The 19,739-nt window shown below is 35.2% G+C and overlaps 2 protein-coding genes across 2 annotated transcripts; both read right to left on the bottom strand.

Annotated features, from left to right (window-relative positions):
* Window positions 1–382: 382 nt before the first annotated feature.
* Window positions 383–1,347, bottom strand: OR5AK2 (olfactory receptor family 5 subfamily AK member 2). The gene is given in 2 exon segments (XM_521980.7): window positions 383–610; window positions 612–1,347. Coding segments are annotated over 2 exon segments (930 nt in total). The 5' UTR covers window positions 1,314–1,347.
* A 16,936-nt stretch (window positions 1,348–18,283) lies between these two features.
* LOC466580 (putative olfactory receptor 5AK3) lies at window positions 18,284–19,180 on the bottom strand. The gene has a single exon (XM_521979.6). The coding sequence runs from the start codon at window positions 19,178–19,180 to the stop codon at window positions 18,284–18,286; it is 897 nt and encodes a 298-aa protein (XP_521979.6).
* Between the last annotated feature and the right edge of the window lie 559 nt (window positions 19,181–19,739).

Genomic DNA, 19,739 nt, shown 5'->3' with positions numbered 1-19,739 from the left:
GTATTTCTGTGGGATTGGTTGTAATGTCACCTTTGTTCTTTCTGGTTGTGCTTATTTAGATATTCCCTCTTTTCTCTTTGTGAATCTGGCTAGCAGCCTACCAATCTTATTTATTCTTCCAAGAAACCAAATTTTGGTTTCATTAAATTTTTGTATAAATTTTGGGTCTCAATTTTGTTCAGTTCTGTTCTGATTTTAGTTATTTTTTTCTTCTGCTAGCTTTGGGATTTGTTGGCTTTTGTATTTTAAATTCCTCTAGAAGTGATGTTAGATTATTAATTTGACATCTTTCTACATATTCCTTATTGTGGAAAAATTAAATTTTGGCAGAACAGCTATGTTGGATGATTTGTTGAGCTGAATGTTAACAACTGGGGCTGATTTAAAATAATTTTTTCCCTATCACTTTTAAAGCTTCTTTTACTTCCTTATTTCTCAAGCTATAGATTAAAGGATTTAACATAGGAATAACTGTGCCATAAAATATGAAGGCCACTTTCATATTTTCCTGGGAATTATTAGAATGAGACTGCAAATACATGTAAGAGAGTGTCCCATAGAAAATGGCGACTGCGGTCAGGTGGGAAGCACATGTTGAGAAGGATTTTTTTCCTTCCTGCACTAGAAGACATTTTCAGGATGGTGGCCATGATGTAGACGTAGGAAAAGATGACGACCAACCCAGTGAATATCAAGTTAGATCCCACAAAGACAACAAGTAGCATGATGTTGATGTCAACATTGGAGCATGAAAGAGCAAGAATAGGGGGAACATCACAGAAAAAGTGATTGATGCTATTGGACTTGCAGAAGGACAGTGAACATGTAAAACCTGTTTGTACAGAGGCATTTGTTGATCCCATGATGTATGAACCAGCTACCAAATGGATGCAGACTGTTCGGGACATGATTACAGTATAGTGAAGGGGCTTACAGATGGCAACATAAGGATCCACTGCCATCATAGCCAGGAGATAACAGTCACTTGTTGCCAATGTTGCATAAACCAATAATTGTATCACACAGCCCTGAAATAATATCAAATTCTTTTCTTCTGTGAAGCTTTGGAGCATCTTGGGAGTGATAGCAGAAGTGTAACAGATATCAACAAAAGCCAAATGTTGTAGAAAAAAGTACATGGGTGTTTGAAATCTGGAATCTGTGTTGATGAGTAAGATTATTCCAGTATTACCCATTATGGAGGTCACATAGATGAGAAGGAATACAATGAAGAGGATACACCAAAACTCATGCTGGGCACCAAATCCCAGAAGATAGAATTCAGTGACTTCAGTGCTGTTTCCTAGTGTCATGGCTAGTAAAAGTCTAGAAATGACCAAGAGAAGGACCCAGAAAAGAAGGGAAATCTTTGAGCTTTCTTGCAATGAAATGGCTCTATATTTCAAGTCACTTTTTTCAATTTGTATTTTTATGACAAATACAATAGTGTTATTCATTTTCAAATTTAAGAAATGTATTTATAATCATCAAGTAAAGAGTGATTTACTTGATGTAAGATGAAATGGATTCATCTTCAAAATTGAAGGAGATTGTCTTAGAAGTAGCATAACTCCTAATGTGTATAGTTCTTAGAAACATAGATTAACAATTTTCCTCTGTATTAAACAGCTATCCATATTTTTAAAGTAATGCTAAAATGTAATTTTTTACTTTTTTAGAAACTTATAATTGTTCACAGCCACTTACCATTTTAATTTTGGTTCCAGCTTTGGAAATTAGTAGAATTAGAGAGAATTTTTTTGAAATGTGTTCACGGTTCACATATGTTTGAAGGCTTCAACGTGTCTTTGTATTAGTATCCCTAGACTGCATCTCTCATCTAGGTGATATTCTTTACAAGCAAAATAACCTCATTATGTAATGGATGCCTGAGAAATAGCCTTACATTTTCTATTACTTTTTTTTTTCAATTCTGTAGTTGAGGAACAAGAAACAATTCTCTTCATTTTAACATCTAACAAGGACTGAAGTATAGTAAGTTCGTATAAGTTTCTTCCTAGGGTAAATTTACTGTAAAATGAAAGAAATACAGTTCTTTCAAGGAGTGTTCCTTTTATTGGGATAAACCTTTATTAGAAGAAGGTAGAATAGGCCAGAGGTCTACTTAAGCTAGAATTTTGATAGAGTAATGACATTCATCATATCAATTTGACTTCAATCATCTGGATTGAAATAAAATAATATGAAATTATGGGGATGCTTTTCAGGAGCTAACAAAAGTAGTACAAGCCCCACCCCCAATTTCATGCAGAATTTATACATTTCTATGTTTATATTGAGTTAGCGGTTGGTTGATTCAGTATGAAATATTTTATTTCATCTATGCTGAAGGTGTTTTCTAATCAAATGAGTGCTACAAAGAAAATGGCCAACTGCCTAAACATTTTTTTAAACTTTTATTTTATGTTCAGGGGTACGTGTGAAGGTTTGTTACATAGGTAAACTCACATCATGGGAGTTTTCCCAAGCATTTTAAACATGCTTAATATATGAATAGTGCTGGATTTCTCAGGCTTCATTCATAGTCAATATTGTGCAGTGGAAAGGAAATAAGCAGCCCTGGTTTTGAATTTTTGTCTCATCCATTAGTAGAAAAAAGCCTATAACTCCCTTTGGCTCTAGTTACTTCCTCTGTACAATGGGGATCACAGAACTCATCTAGAAGTTTATATTCATTCGCTTGTTTATAGTATCAGTAATATGCATATTATCTATAATATTATGTAACTTGCATTGAAAATAAGTTAATGAAAACCTTCTAATAGCAAAATTAGGAAATAGAATTGTATAAATTTTAGTAGACTCATATTATTTATTAATATCTAGTCTAAAGCAGTGAGATAAATATATACTCTTATGGAGTCAAAAGAGAAAAGCATGTTGTAGAAAAATATGTAAATTGTTGACTCTTTGAAAAAACTAAACTCTCTGTCACTCCTACTGTCTCTAGCTTTCATTCTTTTTTATTTTTGGAGACGGAATCTTGCCCTGTTGCCCAGGCTGGAGTGCAGTGGTGCCATCTCAGCACACTGCAACCTCTGCCTCCCAGGTTCAAGCAATTTTCCTGCCCCAGCCTCCCGAGCTGGGATTACAGGTGCATGCTGCATGCCTAGCTAATTTTTTGTATCTTTAGTAGAGACGGGGCTTCACCATGTTGGCCAGGCTGGTCTCGAACTCCTGACCTTAGGTGATCCGCCCACCTTGGCCTCCCAAAGTGCTGGGATTACAGGCATGAGCCACTGCACCTGGCTGCTTTCATTCTTTTTATTTATTTGTGGATAAATGCCAGAAAGTGTGCACATCAATTCAAGTATAGTTATTCATGGGTGTGGCATTAGGTGAACTAGAACATTATTTTCTAAACTTCTAAACTTTCACTTTTATAAGAGGAATTCATGACCTTTATTGTTTGAAAAACCGAGAAAATTGTTTATGTTTTATGTGGTCACTGATACGTTAAAGTTGTCTGCCATTTTTTTAAATTAAGTGTTCATTTTCTTTTTTGTTTCTCTTTTCTTTTTCCAGCGTTTCTGTGGGTCACTTGAACTTTTCAAAAATAATCCCATTATGGTGCATCTACAGTGATTTTGTAATATACCGTTATTATTAGATATCTTTGCATAGTTTTTTAGTGGCTTCTCTAGGTGTTACATTATATGAGCATACTTTATTTTATTTTGCTTCACAGATATTGCATTTTTAAAAAATAATTTAATGGTTTGTGGTAATCCTGCATTAAACAAGTCTATTAGCACCATTTTCCAGTAGCATGTGCTCATTTAATTTCTTTGTGTTGACATTTTTTAGCAATAAAGTATTTTAAATAAAGGCATATGCTTTTTTAGACATAATGATATTGCACATTTAATAGACTACAGCACAGTATAAACATAACTTTTGTATGCATTGGGAAACCAAAATATTTGTGTGACTTGCTTTGTTGTGATAGTCACTTAATTGAGGTGGTCTGGAACTGAACTCACAATCTCTCTGAGATATGCCTGTATAATCATAACTTGTGTCCATTTTACCAGTTTTAGTGAAGTGTGGCAACCTTACATCCTTTTTTGTTTCTTTATTGTCTCCCACTTATAATGTAATTGTTGTAACTATTTCCTTCACGTACACTGAGAACAACCTTAGGCAGTATTATAATTTTTGCTTCAACTCTCAAATATAATTTTAAAAACTCAAGAGAGAAGGAAAGTCTGTTGTATTTTACCCTTTCTACTTTCTTAACCTTCTGATGTTTCATGTTTCTTTCAGTTAATAACAATTAAAAGAAAGAATATGGCACAGTGCATAGAAAAATGATGCAATTATATTCTGTGTACAAGAAACTCTCTTCAAGATACATATAGGTTTGAAATAAAGGGGAGCAAGAAATATATGATGCAGACATTAATCAAAAGAAAGAAAGTATGTCTATAGAAATATTAAAGTATATTTCACAGCAAAGAAAATTACCAAGGACAGAGAAGAATATTACATAATAATAAAAATGTTAATCTATCAAGAAGAAATAGCAATCCTAAATGTGTAGGCACCAAACAAGTAAACTATAATATATATAAAGGAAAAACTGAAAAAATTGAATTGCCATAAAGGTCAATCTATAACTGGGGAATTCAATATTCCTTTCTCAGAAATTTACTGCATTAGACAGAAAATCAGCAAAGATATAGAAGAACTCAACACCATAAGCCAACAGAATATCATTGATATTTATAGAAAGGTCCAACTCACATGAATACAATACATATTTTTTCCAGCACTTGCAGAACATGTATCAAGACAGATTGTATATAATCTCTGTAATTTTAGAAGAATTGAATTCACGCAGTTTGTGCTCCTGACCACAATGCAATTGAACCAGCAATCTCTGGCTGCTAGAAAGAGAAGGGAACCAGGGATCCCTGCTCGCGTCTTTCTAGATGGGTAGCCATTCATCTTCAGTCTGTACCCCTTTCAAATGCATCCTGAACCCTTGGGACTCCTTTAAAAAATGCCTTCTTTTTCCTTTCTTCTCCTTGGTTTTCTCTTCACTAATAGGTAATTGTGTCTCTGTACTATAGGACACTCCCCTCAGATGCATCCTCCAAACTGAAAAGTTAATTTCCCAAACCTTAAACTGGCTGTTTTAGGATTGGGCTCTGGGGAAGGGAACCCAGACGCCCAGCATGCCAGCAAAAGTGAAAAGTTTTCTCGCAGTTGGGCTTTTGGCCTCCCTCTCCCTGTGTAAACTGGTAAAAGGTCTCGGAATTTTTAAGCTGTCCTTACCCCTCCCCTTGTTTCACTTTGATACATGTTTTCTAATAATCCGGTTTGTCTGTTCTTGCCTTCAGGCCATCAAACACCAAACAGTAATGCAACTGGAGTCTCAGACGATGGCCCCTTCTGCCAGGAACCCTTAAATAGGGAAGCTCTTATTGCTGTTTCCCCAAAATAGTGGCCCCTGTCAGCAGGAAGCAGTTAAGATTGGTCTTCGTCCTTATCCTTAATCTAAGGGCAGTTAGATGTACTTCTTTAGAGGGGGCAATGAGACAGCCAGGTGGGAGGCGGCCCTCAGAGAAACTCCAGCCCGCCTGCCCACTGAGGGAGAATCTCAGGAAGTTCACGATGTCTGCAGCAGGGAGGAGCCTGGCTCCTCCTCTTCCTGTGTGGAAGCTGGGATTTGAACGGTGGGTGGGAAGTGCTCTAGCAGGGACTCTGGCGTCGCGAGAGTCCCTGTTTCCCCCTTTTCTTCCTTTTCACCCAATAAAACCATGTCTCACTCACCATTGAAATTGTCTGCGAGCCTGAATTTTTGTGGTGGTGGGACAAAGAAGCCCGTCTTTAGCTGAACTAAGGAAAAGTCCTGCAACACTACAGACATCTCTACACATATTAATTTGACAACTGAAATGAATCAATTAATTGAAATGTATAAACTAACCTATATGAAAAAATGATAATTTGAATAGTCCTACAGCCATGAAGAACTGAATTTATAATGTAAAAACTTTCTTTCAACAATATCACTGGAAAATTCACTAAATGTATAAAAAAGAATTAACTTCAACTCTGTACAATTTCTTTCAGAAAACAGATGTAAAAGAACATTTCCCAGCTTACTCTATGAATTCAATATTACCTTATTAGCAAAAGCAGACAAAATAGCAAACAAACAAACAAACAAAAAACCACAGCCCAATATCTTTAATAAATATAAATTCAAAATCTGTAACAAAATATTGGCAAGTATAATTCAGCTATGTATGTAAAATTATACACAATGACCAAGTGGGGTATATTACAGGTCTAAAAGAGAAAAATCACCAGATAATATAAACTAATGAAGAAAAGGAATTTGACAAAATTTAACATGTACTTATTTTAAAAATCCCTGAAAACTAGGAAAAGAGGGCAATTTCCTCAACCTGCTGAAGAGCGTCTACAGAAAAATCTACAGTTAAGATCCCACTTAATAGTTATAGACTGAATGCTTGCCTCTAAAATTGGGAACAGGCAAGGATACTCATTCTCTTCAGTGCTATTCAACATCGTTTGGGAAGTTCTAGTCAGAGGAAAAGATGTAGAGGCATAAAAAGTGATACAGATCAGAAAGGAAGAAATAAAACTGTCATTGTAGATGATACAATAGTTTATGTAGAAGAGTCCAAGAACCTACCAAAAACTTTTAAAAGTAATAAGTAAGTTCAGAAAAGTTGCAGAATACAAGATAGTTCTAAAAAAATCAACACTATTACCATATTAGCAGTGAGCATGTAGAAGCTGGAATAAATACAACACCATTGATAAAAGTTCAAAAAATGAAATACTTAGGTATAAATCTAACAAAACCAATATAGGACTTGATGATGAAAATTACAATAAGCTGATGAAAGAAATCAAAGAAGATCTAAATAAATACATCTATTGAGTTTAGGAGTTAGAAGACTCAATATAGTGGTGTCAGTTTTTCCTAAATTGATATATAGGTTTAACACAACTGCAATCAAAATCTCAGCATAATATTTTTGGTATGTGGACAAAAATATTCTAAATTTATAGGGGAGAGCAAAGGAGTTAGAATAGCTAATACAGTTCGGAAAAAGAAGAAAAATAATGAAATGAATCACTTTACCTAACATCGAGATTTATTATGTATCCACAGTAATTAATACTGTGGTATTGGTGGAATGATAGATACAAAGATGGAGCAAAATAGTGAATTCACAGATTCACGCAAGTGCAGCCATTTGATTTTTGAGCAGATTCAAAAACGTTTTAAATAAATAATGCTGAAACAATTGGATATTCATAGGCAGAAAAAGAACCCCTACCTAAACCTCATACCTTATATGAAAATTAACTCAAAATGAATCATAGCTTTAAATGTAAAATAGAAAACCTTAAAACTCTCTTAGAGAGTAATCTAAGACAAAATCTTCAGGGCAAAATTTTTAGGATAGGTTTTGTGAAGAGTTCTTAGATATGACATCAAAAGCACTATCCAAAAAGAAAAAAATTCCACAATTGGATCTCATTAAAATTAAACTTTTGCTCTGTTAAAGACCTAGTTAAGAGGATGAAAAAGCATGCTACAGACTGGAGGAAAACATTTTCAAATACAGTATCTGATAAAGAACATGTATTTAGAAAATATAAGAACTCTCAAACTAAAAAAAAAAATTAAATTAGAAAACAAGTGGAAGAAACGAATAAACATTTTATTAAAAAAGGCTATATGAGTTGTGAATAAGCACACGAAAAGATGTCCAACATCATTAACAATTTGGGAAATGCAAAATAAGAACAAGATGAGCTATCACTACACTACAAATGACATATCACTACAGAATGGCTAAAATGAAAAAAAAGAAAAACAGTGACAATAACAAATGCTGGAAAGACGCAGAGTAACTGGATCACTCATACATTGCTGATGAAAATGGTAGTCACTCTGGAAAAAAGTTTAGCAGTTGTGTAAAAAGCTGCTAGACATACACTTACCATACAACCCAGTCTTTGGACTTGTAGGCAATTATATTTGCGTAAAACATATTCACACAAAAAGCTGTACAACAGTTTTCATATCATTTTCATTTGTAGTTGCCAAAAACTGTAAACAATCAAGTGCCTTACAATAAATGAATGGTTTAAAATATTGTGGTACATCCATGCTATGACATATTACTCAAAATAAAGAGGAATAAACTGTTGATACATGCAACAACTTAGATGACTCTCAAGGGCATTATTGTGAGTGTAAAAAAGCCAACATCAAAGATCATACACTATATGATTTCATTTACAAAACATTATCAATATGATAAAATTGCAGAAATAGAGAATAGATTAGTGATTGCCAGAGGTTGTAGTGGTAAGGGGAGGGGTGTGGTGTGACCAGAAGGGGTAGCACATAGCAGACACGTAGAATCTGAGATATGGGATCAAGCAAGGCTGTATCTTCACTGCAGTGGTAGCTAAACAAGTATACATACATATGAAATGACATAAAGCTATACACAACTGTCCCAGTATTAAAATCTTGTTTCGATGTCATGTTATAATTATGTAAAACTGTGCCCTTGAGGAAAAAGTAGGTGAAGGATATATGGGACCTCTCCTTATTATCTTTGGAATTTCCTGTGAATCTATAAGTATTTCAAAATAAAAAGTTAAAAAAATGAAGAAGAAAAAGTAAAGTCTATTGTGCAGTGATGTGAGATTTAAGTGAGCAAATTTATGTAAATTTCTCAGCACAGGGCTGGGCATGGAAAGTATGCCCAGCAAATGACTTTAATAACAATGCAAATAATACATTAAAGGTATATTATATTAATTGGTTAATTGAGCAATCGATTGATTTATTCAATCATTTGTTCATTCATGTTCTTTCCCAGGTAATACTCAGGCTGAACCAAATCCATCCCTTTATTTCCAGTAAATTACCAGGGATGAAGTAATTCCTCCTGGTTTTGAGGGAAAACATGCTGGGACTTTGGCTAATCTTTTCTTCCAAAATTTCCTGCATGTACTGGCATGATACATGTCAGATTTTGAAAAAAATGCTATTTGCTTTGTTTTACTTACTTTGAGGTTGCCTACACGTTCTCTTTCTGCAACTGGCACTGATTGCTGACCAGGGTCTCTCTTTTCAGTTCCTCCTCATCAGCGAGTATATAGCTGGGGCATAAGAGATCAATACCCACTCCCTGGAGAACCTGAGGTTCCAGGGGTTCAGACGTAATGGGAAAAACAATGTTTGTTAGTTATTTTCTGCTGAAGCGAAGTTAAGCTCTCCAGGGGGAAGAAAATTCTTGTTTTAATGCCGTCAGGGACTTTTTGCTTTCATTTTTGAGAACTGCCCTGCTATTGACACTTTGCTTTTAACCTTCTTCCCTCTCTCCCTTTTATTCTTCCTTCTTTTCTCCCGTGTTTTTTTTTTCCATTTCTTCCTGCTTTTATTTCTTCTTACCCTCACCTTCTCTTTTCTTCAAGGGTGAGGGATGAATAACAAAACATCTATATGGTAAAAAATTCAGAAGTATGAAAGTGTGTAGAGTACAAACCATGTCCCCATCCCCATCCATCTATTAATTTCTTTTCTTTTCTTTCCTTTTTTTTTTTGAGACAGAGTTTCACTCTTGTTGCCCAGGCTGCAGTGCAATGGCATGATATTGGCTCACCTCAACCTCTGCCTTCTGGGTTCAAGAGATTCTCCTGCTTCAGCCTCCCAAGTAGCTCGGATTACAGGCATGCGCTACCATGCCTGGCTAATTTTTTAATTTTAGTAGAGATGGGGTTTCTCCATGTTGATCAGGCTGGTCTCGAACTCCCGACTTCAGGTGATCTGCCCGCCTCAGCCTCCCAAAGTGCTGAGATTACAGGCATGAGCCACTGCACCCAGCCTATTAATTTCTAATCTTCAGTTTCCTTCCCTTTAGATCACCACTGTTACAAGCTCTTGTTATTCTTCCAGATATACAAGTCTTGCATTGCATTTGAAAACATATTAAATTCATATTCTTTGTTTTCCCCTGCAACAAAAGATAATGTATTATTCACATTGCTCAGCTTTCATTTTTCCTAATATTTTTGGGTGATTTGTCTCCATCAGTACGAGAAGAGAAGCCTCACTCTTTTTAATGGTTGTATTATATTTTGCTGAACAGTTGCATTCATTATTCTGTTTAATCAGACTCTTTCCCCCACCCATTGGTTGACATTTAGGTTGTTTTCAATCTTTTACTAATATAAACAATGTTACTGTAAATATTATTGTGAATACATCTGTAGGATTAATAGGTATTTTGGAGAGAATACTGAGTAAATGGTATAATAATGATAACTTTTGATACTTATTGCCCAGCTACCCTCCAGAGGCTCTTCCAATTTATACCACTTCTACCAAATCTAGTGACTGTTTCTCTAAATTCTACCAGACTGTGACAAAACTTTATCAAAATTTGCTTTTTTTTTTTTGAGACAAAGTCTAGCTCTGAGCCCAGGCTTGAGTTCAGTGGCGTGATCTCTGCTCACAGCAGCCTCTGCCTCCCGGGTTCAAGGGATTCTCCTGGCTCAGCCTCCCAAATAGCTGGGACTACAGGCATGTGCCTCCATGTCTGGCTAATTTTTGTATTTTTAGTAGGGACTGGGTTTCAACATATTGGCCAGGCTGGTCCCGAACTCTTAACCTCAAGTGATCCACTTGCCTCAGCCTCCCAAAGTGTGGGATTACAGGCATGAGCCACTGTGCCTGGCTAAAATTTGCTATTTGTATAGGTGAAAAATAATATATTTGGTTTGGCCTTTTCTCATATGAGCTGGATTGGGTATCTTCATATTTCTCAGCACAATCAATTTTTCATTTCATGTGAATTATCTGTTATATATGTTGCCCTCTGAAAAAGTGTTTTACTTTAAAATTGATATTTTGAATTGCCCTTTTTGCCTCATTAAAAAGAATGAGACACTATTTTCTATTATACACAATATTGCTATAAATTTTATTGTACATGTTACTAGGTACAATTATTTTTCATGAATATTGCACTAGTTTCCTCTTCTTATTGCTTCTGTAACAAACTACTACAGGGTAATTGCCAGTTCCTCCTCCCCAGGCCCAAAATTTTCTGGAGAAAGACATACAAAACTTGAGGGTTTTTTTTTTTTGATTACTGAGCACTTCAGAAATTAACATTGATGGAATTTAGCTATAAAATTTAATTATAAGTGTTAGCTGTTCTAGCTAATCTTTCTAATCCACACTGTACCACTGAAAATGGAATTTTATTGAATTAACTAAAGGGGCAATCTGTCATTTCGTTTGCTTTGGAATAGGGCTAGTCTCTTAAAGAAGTTCCCTTTCATATTATTGACTCCTGAATGACCTGATTCTGGGGGTGACAGCAGTGGTTGGGTTAGTACACAGTCTCCCTGAGGATGTTTAATGTAAAGTCACAGCCTGTTTTATACAAAAAGAACAGTTTCTTAGAAAGCACTCAGCTTTCTGAATATTTTGGAATTTTATTTTAATTAAACATCATAACAATGTGCAGAGAATTGGATTAGTCATCACCCTGTTTCATGACACACTGTTGCCATTGGTCCATGCACAACGTTATTTAATATTAATTACATAATAATTTATTAAGTAGATAATCTAGTCCAATGACTCAAAAATTATCTATAAGATATACCTACCAATGTACTCCTTCCCTGTATTGTGCACCTGCTTAGCCTCTTCCTTATCTGCAAATGGCAACATTCACAGAATGTTTCTTTGTGTTCTTTTATTTTTTGATTTATAGCTTTACATAAACACACACACACACACAGAGACATGCAAACCATATGCTTTCTAGTTTGCCTGTTACTGAAGTTAATAAAAAATTTCCTTCTATTTTATTGTGTGATGTTTATTTTTACTCAACAGTACTAAAATTTATCTGTTGTGTCATAGTTTCCCTGCTGCATAATATTCCATCATTTGATTAAAATGTAATTAAATTTATCCCTTCACCAGTATAGCAGCTGTGTTAATGAATTTGTATACCTCTTTCAACTAGTATAAATCACCAAGGATCTCAGCTTCTTACTTTGAATTCCCTTGTAGTAGTTTTTCAAGGGGATGTGAAAATGACTGTGTGCAGTATGGATTCTAAGGTAGACCCATACCTGAGAAACACAGGACTCCTTTGTCAGCCCATTTTGGCTCAAGGATTTCTCAGTAAGTTTGCCAAATCATCTTTCTGCTTCATGACATTCTCACATGCTTCTTCCCAATCTTCTCTCCCTCTCTTCTTGACTTGGAGTCAGACTTGCATCACTCTTAGCTTTTCCCATTGTCCTCCCTATTTCCTTTTACATAGGCATCCCCCTAACAAAATGTTTGCATGTGTAATCCCATCTTGGTGTCTGCTTCTTAGAGGATTTAGACGAAAACATTCTACCAATGGATGTTTGGGTAGTTCCCAGATTTTGCTACTATACACAATATTGCTATACATTTTATTGTACATGTTACTTGGTACAATTATTTTTCATGAAGTTTGCACTAGTTTTCTGTTTCTATTGCTTCTGTAACAAACTAGCACAGGGTACTTGCTACTTCCTCTTTCTCAGGTCCAATCATATCATCACTAAAGTGGAGCGGAGTGTTGTTCTACAAGTTTTTTAATGGTCAAGGTCCAATAGGCCACACTGTGGCTCAGGAGAGTTCAGATAGCCCTGGGAATGATTGGGAATGTTTTGTGATATCTATGCTAAGAGAATGTATCTTGCTTCTGAACTTCCTTCCTGATACTTGTGGAAAAGAATGTATTTCCAATTTGGTGTCAGTGCATAGTACTAGAAGCTGTTTTTTCCAGTAGCAATTGCACATCTGGTACAGTGACTGAGATTGGTGCTTCCATTTGGCTAAGGTTGTGGTAGTCAATTTTCTGCCAGTATCTGTTTGGATTTTGTAGGTCCTGGACTGGTGAGTTAAATGAGGATATGATGAGGACCACCACCTTATTTATTTATTTATTTATTTATTTTTACTCTAAGAACATAAGATTGCTTTAATTCCAGAAAACCAATTACATACATTGACATATGGTTAATTGTTACCATATCAAGGGATGAAAACCATATGATTGTTCCAGCAGATACAGAAAAAGATTTACTAAAAGTCAACATAAATTTATTATGCAAAGCTCTTAGGAAACTAAGAATAGACAGGAATCTATTTAACCTCAATAAATATCATCAATTAAAACTACAGCAAATATCATGCTTAAAAATGTAATGTGGAAAGCATCCCTTTCAGGTTAGACAGGAGTAAAGTAACCTGATAATTTATCCAAAAATTTAAGTCTTAGAGAATTGCACTATTCAACTCCATTCCACACCACCTGGCATAATTCTGATTTACTATTATGTTTACTATTCCCCAAAATCACTTTCCCTTTTACTGTTGTGGTAGGTGACCATTATCTTCTGCCTCATAGAAGATCGAGCATCAATATCCTTGGCAGTAGGATATTACAGCTCCAATATCCTTGAAAGCAGTGTGACTTCTTTCTTAACTGTGCTAATAAGTTATTTGTGCAAAGAATCATGCCAAATGTTAAGGATTAATTCATAAAATATGTAGTTTTCTTGGTGGGGAATGATGGAGACACGACACATGCATCCACTGACAAAATTGCCCACTACTACTCTGGGTTAAGTGATAGCTCTGCCCGCATTCTTCTTGGTGTCTATAATTCCTGTATACCATTAGATATTCTGCCTTTGTATCTTCTGTGACACATACATACAAATAAAAAGAAAACATTATTAATAAAAACCCAGCAATTCTTGGAGATCCCTGATAGCTTGCTCAAGCTACCAAGCTGGTTTCACATGTTTTATTCCATAAACTGTGGATTGAAAAATTGATAACGCTAAGACACTGAGGAACTGAGGGAATCGACCTGGTCACCTGTATCCTGTTGCTCTTTTATTCTACACTTCTGCATATAAAATGACAGACATGTATTTTCTGTGTGTTTATTTACAACAACATTCTTCGATGTTGTTACAAGTAGTTGCTTCACCCAGTAAGCTTGGCAAAGCTCTTGTTGCTGCTTCACTTTTGAACCCAGAAACAGCTGCACTGGACTGCAGCTGACTCCTCTCAACTCCACTGAGAGTCCTCTGTCTAGATTTCTGATCTTTCCTTTCTGCTTTCTTTTGTCCATTTATTCCTTCAACATATGTTTGTTTGTTTGTTTATTTATTTATTTATTTATTTATTTAATTTACTCTTTTAGACAGAGTCTCACTCTGTGGTCCAGGCTGGAGTGCAGTGACAATCTTGGCTCACTGCAACCTCTGCCTCCCTGGCTCAAGTGATCCTCCTGCCTCAGACTCCTGAGTAGCTGGGACTACAGGCACACACCACCATGCCTGGCTAATTTTTTTGTATTTTTAGTAGAGACAGGTTTTCGTCATATTGGCTAGGCTGATCTCAAACTCCTGACCTCAGGCTATTCACCCACCTCAACCTCCTAAAGTGCTGGCATTACAGGTGTGAGCCACCATGTCCAGCCAACAAATGTTTATTGATCAACTACAGTGTGCTAAATATGCTGGATGTTGGGGATCCAATGCTGAGCAAGTTGGATTGCTCACCTTTATGTCCTGTGTTGGTGGGAATGTTCATCTTTCCTCGTGGCAGGATAGATCACACCATCTTTCAGAGCCAATAAAGAAAAAAATTAACCATCAGATAGCAAGAAAGATGCTACAACATTTCCTGTTTAATCAGGCGTCTCCCTAAACTATCTTTACAGAGAGAGTGTTTTCATTTAATTTCTTTTTGCTGTAATGGTGAAGTCAGAAACTTTAAAACTGTGTATTGTCAATATTTCCTGTGAAGCATTTTTCAGCTCCAGGAAATATTTCTGTTATATTTTCCAAAATGTAAGAGCTTATCTATGGAAAGAAGTGCATTGGTTTATGATGCAGACATGTTCTTTATTTTGTTTTTTATAATTTCAACTTTTATTTTAGATTCAGAAGTTCATGTACAAGTTTGTATATTGCATGATGCTGAAGTTTGGGATAAGAACAATCCTGTCACCCAGGCAGTGAGTATAGTACCCAACAGTTGGTTTTTAAATCCTTGCCCCACTTGCTTCCTTGCACGCTAGTAGTCCCTAGTGTTTATTGTTCCCATTTTTGTGTCATTGTGTACTCAATGTTTAGCTCCCACTTATAAGTAAGCACATTCAATATTTGCCCTCCTGTTCCTGCATTAATTCACTTAGGATAATGGTCTCTAGCTATATTCATGTGGCTGCAAAGGATATGAATTTGTTCATTTTTATGGCTGTGTGGTATTTCATGGTGTATATGTACCACATTTTCTTTACCCAATCCACCACTGATTGGCACTTAGGTTGATTGTACTGTTGCTATTGTGAATAGTGCTGTGATGAACATGCCAGCACCTGTGTCTTTTTGGTAGAAAAATTTATTTTATTTTCAATATATATCCAGTAATGGGATTACTTGGTTGAATGACAGTTTTGCTTTAAGTACTTTCAGAAATCTACATATTGCTTTCCACAGTGGCTGAACTAATTTAGATTCCCAACAACAGTGTATAAGTATTATCTTTTCTTTGCAGCCTCACATGCATCTATTGGTTTTAATCTTGACTTTTTTAATAATAGCCATTCTGACCAGTGTGTGATGGCTGTCTCATTGTGGTTTTGATTTGCATTTTTCTGGTGATTAGTGATGTTAAGCATTGTTTTCATATGTTTGTTGGCTGCTTGTATATCTTTTGAGAAGTGTTTGTTCATGTCCTTTGTCCACTTTTTAATAGGGTTATTTGTTTTTTTGCTTGTTGAGTTAAGTTCCTTATAAATTCTGGATATTAGACTTTTGTAAGATGCATAGTTTGTGAATATTTTCTTCTATTTTGTAGGTTGCTTACTCTGTTGATATATATATATATATATATATATATTTTTTTTTTTTTTTAACTGTGCAGAAGCTCTTTAATTTAATTAGGTCCTACTTGTCAAATTTTGTTTTTGTTGCAATTGCTTTTGAGGACTTAGTCATAAATTCTTTCCCAAGGCTGATGTCCAGAAAGGCATTTCCCTGGTTTTCTTCTAGGATTTCTATAGTTTGAGGGCTTACATTTAACTCTTTAACCTATCTTGAATTAGTTTTTGTGTCTGGTGAAAGGTAGGGTCCGGTTTCATTTTTTGGCATATGGCTAGCTAGCCAGTTATCCCAGCACAATTTATTAAATAGGAAGTCCTTTCTCCATTGCTTACTTCTGTTGACTTCATCACAGATCAGATGGTTGTATGTGGGTGGCTTTGTTTCTATGTTCTCTATTCTGTTCCACGGGGTCTATATTTCCGTTTTTGTACTAATACCACGCTGTTTTGGTTACTGTAGCCTTATAGTATGTTTTGAAGTGGGTAATGTGATGTCTCCAGTTTTGTTCTTTTTGCTAAGGATTGCTTTGGCTATTTTGGCTCTTTTGTGGTTTCACATAAATTTTAGAATAGTTTTTCTAATTCTGTAAAAAAAATGGTATTGGTGGTTTGATAGAAATAGCACTGAATTTGTAGATTGCTTCAGATAGTATGGCCATTTTAATGATATTGATTATTCTTATCCATGAGCATGGACTGCTTTTTCATTTGTTTGTGTCATTCTGATTTCTTTGGGCAATATTTTGTAATTCTCTTTGTAGAGATATTTCATCTCCTTGGTTAGATGTATTCCTAGGTATTTTATTTTATTTTTTTGGTGGCTATTGTAAATGGGATTGTGTTCTTAAATTTGGCTTTCAGGTTGAACTTTATCGGTGTATGAAAATGCTACTAATTTTTGTATATTGATTTTGTAACTTAAAACTTTACTAACGTCATTTATCAGTTTCAGGAGCCTTTTGGCAGAGTCTGGAGTTTTCTAGATATAGAATCATATTCTCCACAAAGAGAGTTAGTTTGATTCTTTTTCTATTTGGATGCCTTTTGTTTCTTTCTCTTGTCTGGTTACTCTACTTAAGACTTCCAGTACTACATTTAATAGGAATGGTGACAGTGAGCATCCCTGTCTTGTTCTAGTTCTCAAGGGGCAATGCTTCCAATTTTTGCTCATTCATTATAATGTTGGCTGTGAATTTGTCATAGATGGCACTTATTTTGAGATACGTTGCTTTGATGCCTAGTTTTTTGAGGGTTTTTATTATAAAGGGATGCAGGAGTTTATTGAAGAATTTTCCTGCATCTATTGAGATGATCATATGGTTTTTGTTTTAAATACTATTGATGTGGTGAATCAGATTTAATAATTTGCATATTTTGAGCCAAACTTGCATCCCAAGAATGAAGCCTACTTGATCATGGTGAATTAACTTTTGATGTGCTGTTCAATTCGATTTGCTAGTATTTCACTGTTGGCTTTGCATCTATGTTCATCAGGGATATTTGCCTGCAGTTTTATTTTTTGTTTTGTTTTGTCTTTGCTAAGTTTTGGTATCAGGGTAATTGTGGCTTTGTAGAATGGGTTACAAAAGAGTTCCTCCTCTTCAATATTTTGAAATAGTTTCAATAGCATTGGTATTAGCTCTTCTTTTTACATCTAGTAGAATTTGACTGCAAATTTGTCTTGTCTGGGCCCCTTTTTGGATGGCACTTAGCTTCCACTTCAGAACTTGATATTGGTTCATTCAAGGTTTCAATTTCTTCCTGATTAAATCTTGAGAGGTTGTGTGTTCCTGGGAATTTATCTATTTCCTCTAGATTTTCTAGTTTATTTGCATAGAAATGTTCATAATAGTCTCTGAGGATCTTTTGTATTTCTGTGGGATTGTTTATAATGTCACCTTTGTCCTTTCTGCTTGTGCTTATTTGGATCTTTCCTTTTTTTTTCTTTGTGAATCTAGATAGAAGCCTACCAATCGATTATTTCAAAATAAAAAACAAGTTTTGGTTTCATTGATTCTTTGTATGGACTTTTGGGTCTCAATTTTGTTCAGTTTTGTTCTTATTTTAGTTATTTCTTTTCTTCTGCTAGCTTTGAGATTGGTTGGCTTTTATTTTTCTAATTGCTCTAGGTGTGATGTTAGATGGTTAATTTGAGATTTTCCTACATGCTCCCTATTTTAGAAACTTTAAATTTTGGCAGATTAGCTGTGCTGGATGCTTTGTTGTGTTGAATTTTAACAACTGTGTCTAACTTAACAAAACTTTTTTCCTATCACTTTTAAAGCTTATTTTCCTTCCTTATTTCTCAAGCTATAGATTAAAGGATTCAACATGGGAATAACAGTGCCATAAAATATAGAGGCTACTTTCATATTCTCCTGAGAATTATTAGACTGAGGCTGTAAGTACAAGTAAGAGAGTGTCCCATAGAAAATGGTTACTGCTGTCAGGTGGGAGGCACATGTGGAGAAGGATTTTTTCCTCCCAGCAGTAGAAGACATCTTCAGGATGGTGACCATAATGTAGATGTAGGAAAAGATGATGACCAACTCAGTGAACATCAAGTCAAATCCCACAAAGACAACACCTAGAATGATGTTGATGTCAATGTTGGAGCATGAAAGGGCAAGAATTGGGAGACCATCACAGAAAAAGTGATTGATTTTATTAGACTTGCAGAAGGACTGTGAAAATGTAAAACCTGTATGTACAGAGGCATTTATTGAGCCTATAATATATGAACCAGCTACCAATTGGATGTAGACTGTTTGGGACATGATCATGGGATAGCGAAGGGGCTTACAGATGGCAACATAACAATCCATTGCCATAATAGCCAGGAGGTAACAGTCACTGGTTGCAAATGTTGCATAAACTAAGAATTGTATCACACAGCCCCGAAATGATATCAAATTATTTTCTTCTGTGAAGCTTTGGAGCATCTTGGGAGTGATAGCAGAAGTATAACAGATATCAACAAAAGCCAAATGTTGTGGAAAAAAGTACATGGGTGTTTGAAGTCTGGAATCGGTCTTGATGAGTAAGATCATTCCAATATTTCCTATCAGGGAGGTCACATAGATAAGAAGAAGTACAATGAAAAGGACATGCTGAAATTCGTGTTGGACACCAAATCCCAGAAGATGGAATTCAGTCACTTCAGTGCTGTTTCCTCGACCCATGACTACCAAAAGTCTAGAAAGGACCAAAAGAAGGACCCAGAAAAGCAGGAACATCCTTATGACTTTTTGCAATAAAATGGCTCTATATTTTAAGTCACTTTTTTCAATTTGACTTTTCATGACAAATACTCACAATAGTGTTATTTCCAAATTAAAAAAAATTTATAATCATCAAGTAAAGAGAGAGTTACTAGATGAAAGATGAAACAGATTTATCTTCAAAATGAAGAAGAATTTCTTAGAAGAAGACTGACTTCTAATGTGCGTGGTTCTTAGAAACATAGAGAAGCATTTTTTTCACTATATTAAACAGGTATTCGTATTTATTCTAAATAACGTTAAAATGTAATTCTGTACCTTTTTAGAAACACAATTATTCACAGCCACTTATCATTTTATTTCTCTTTCTAGTTCTTGAAATTAGTAGAATTAATTGGAGAGCAATTTCCCAAAATATGTTCATATTCACATATTTTTGAAGGCTTCAAAGTGTCTTTGTATAGTATTCTTAAAATGCAACTTCCATCTAGGTGCTATTCTTTACAAGTATATTAACCCT

Source organism: Pan troglodytes, chromosome 9, assembly GCF_028858775.2.
Source record: "Pan troglodytes isolate AG18354 chromosome 9, NHGRI_mPanTro3-v2.0_pri, whole genome shotgun sequence".
Classification (NCBI taxonomy): Eukaryota; Metazoa; Chordata; class Mammalia; order Primates; family Hominidae; genus Pan; species Pan troglodytes.
The sequence above is the reverse complement of the archived record's forward strand: the minus strand, read 5'-3'. Positions and strand labels throughout refer to the sequence as shown.

Bases quoted from the DNA above. Each gene is read 5' to 3' on its own strand.
- LOC466580 (XM_521979.6), bottom strand. From the start codon at position 19,180: ATGGGTCGAGGAAACAGCACTGAAGTGACTGAATTCCATCTTCTGGGA.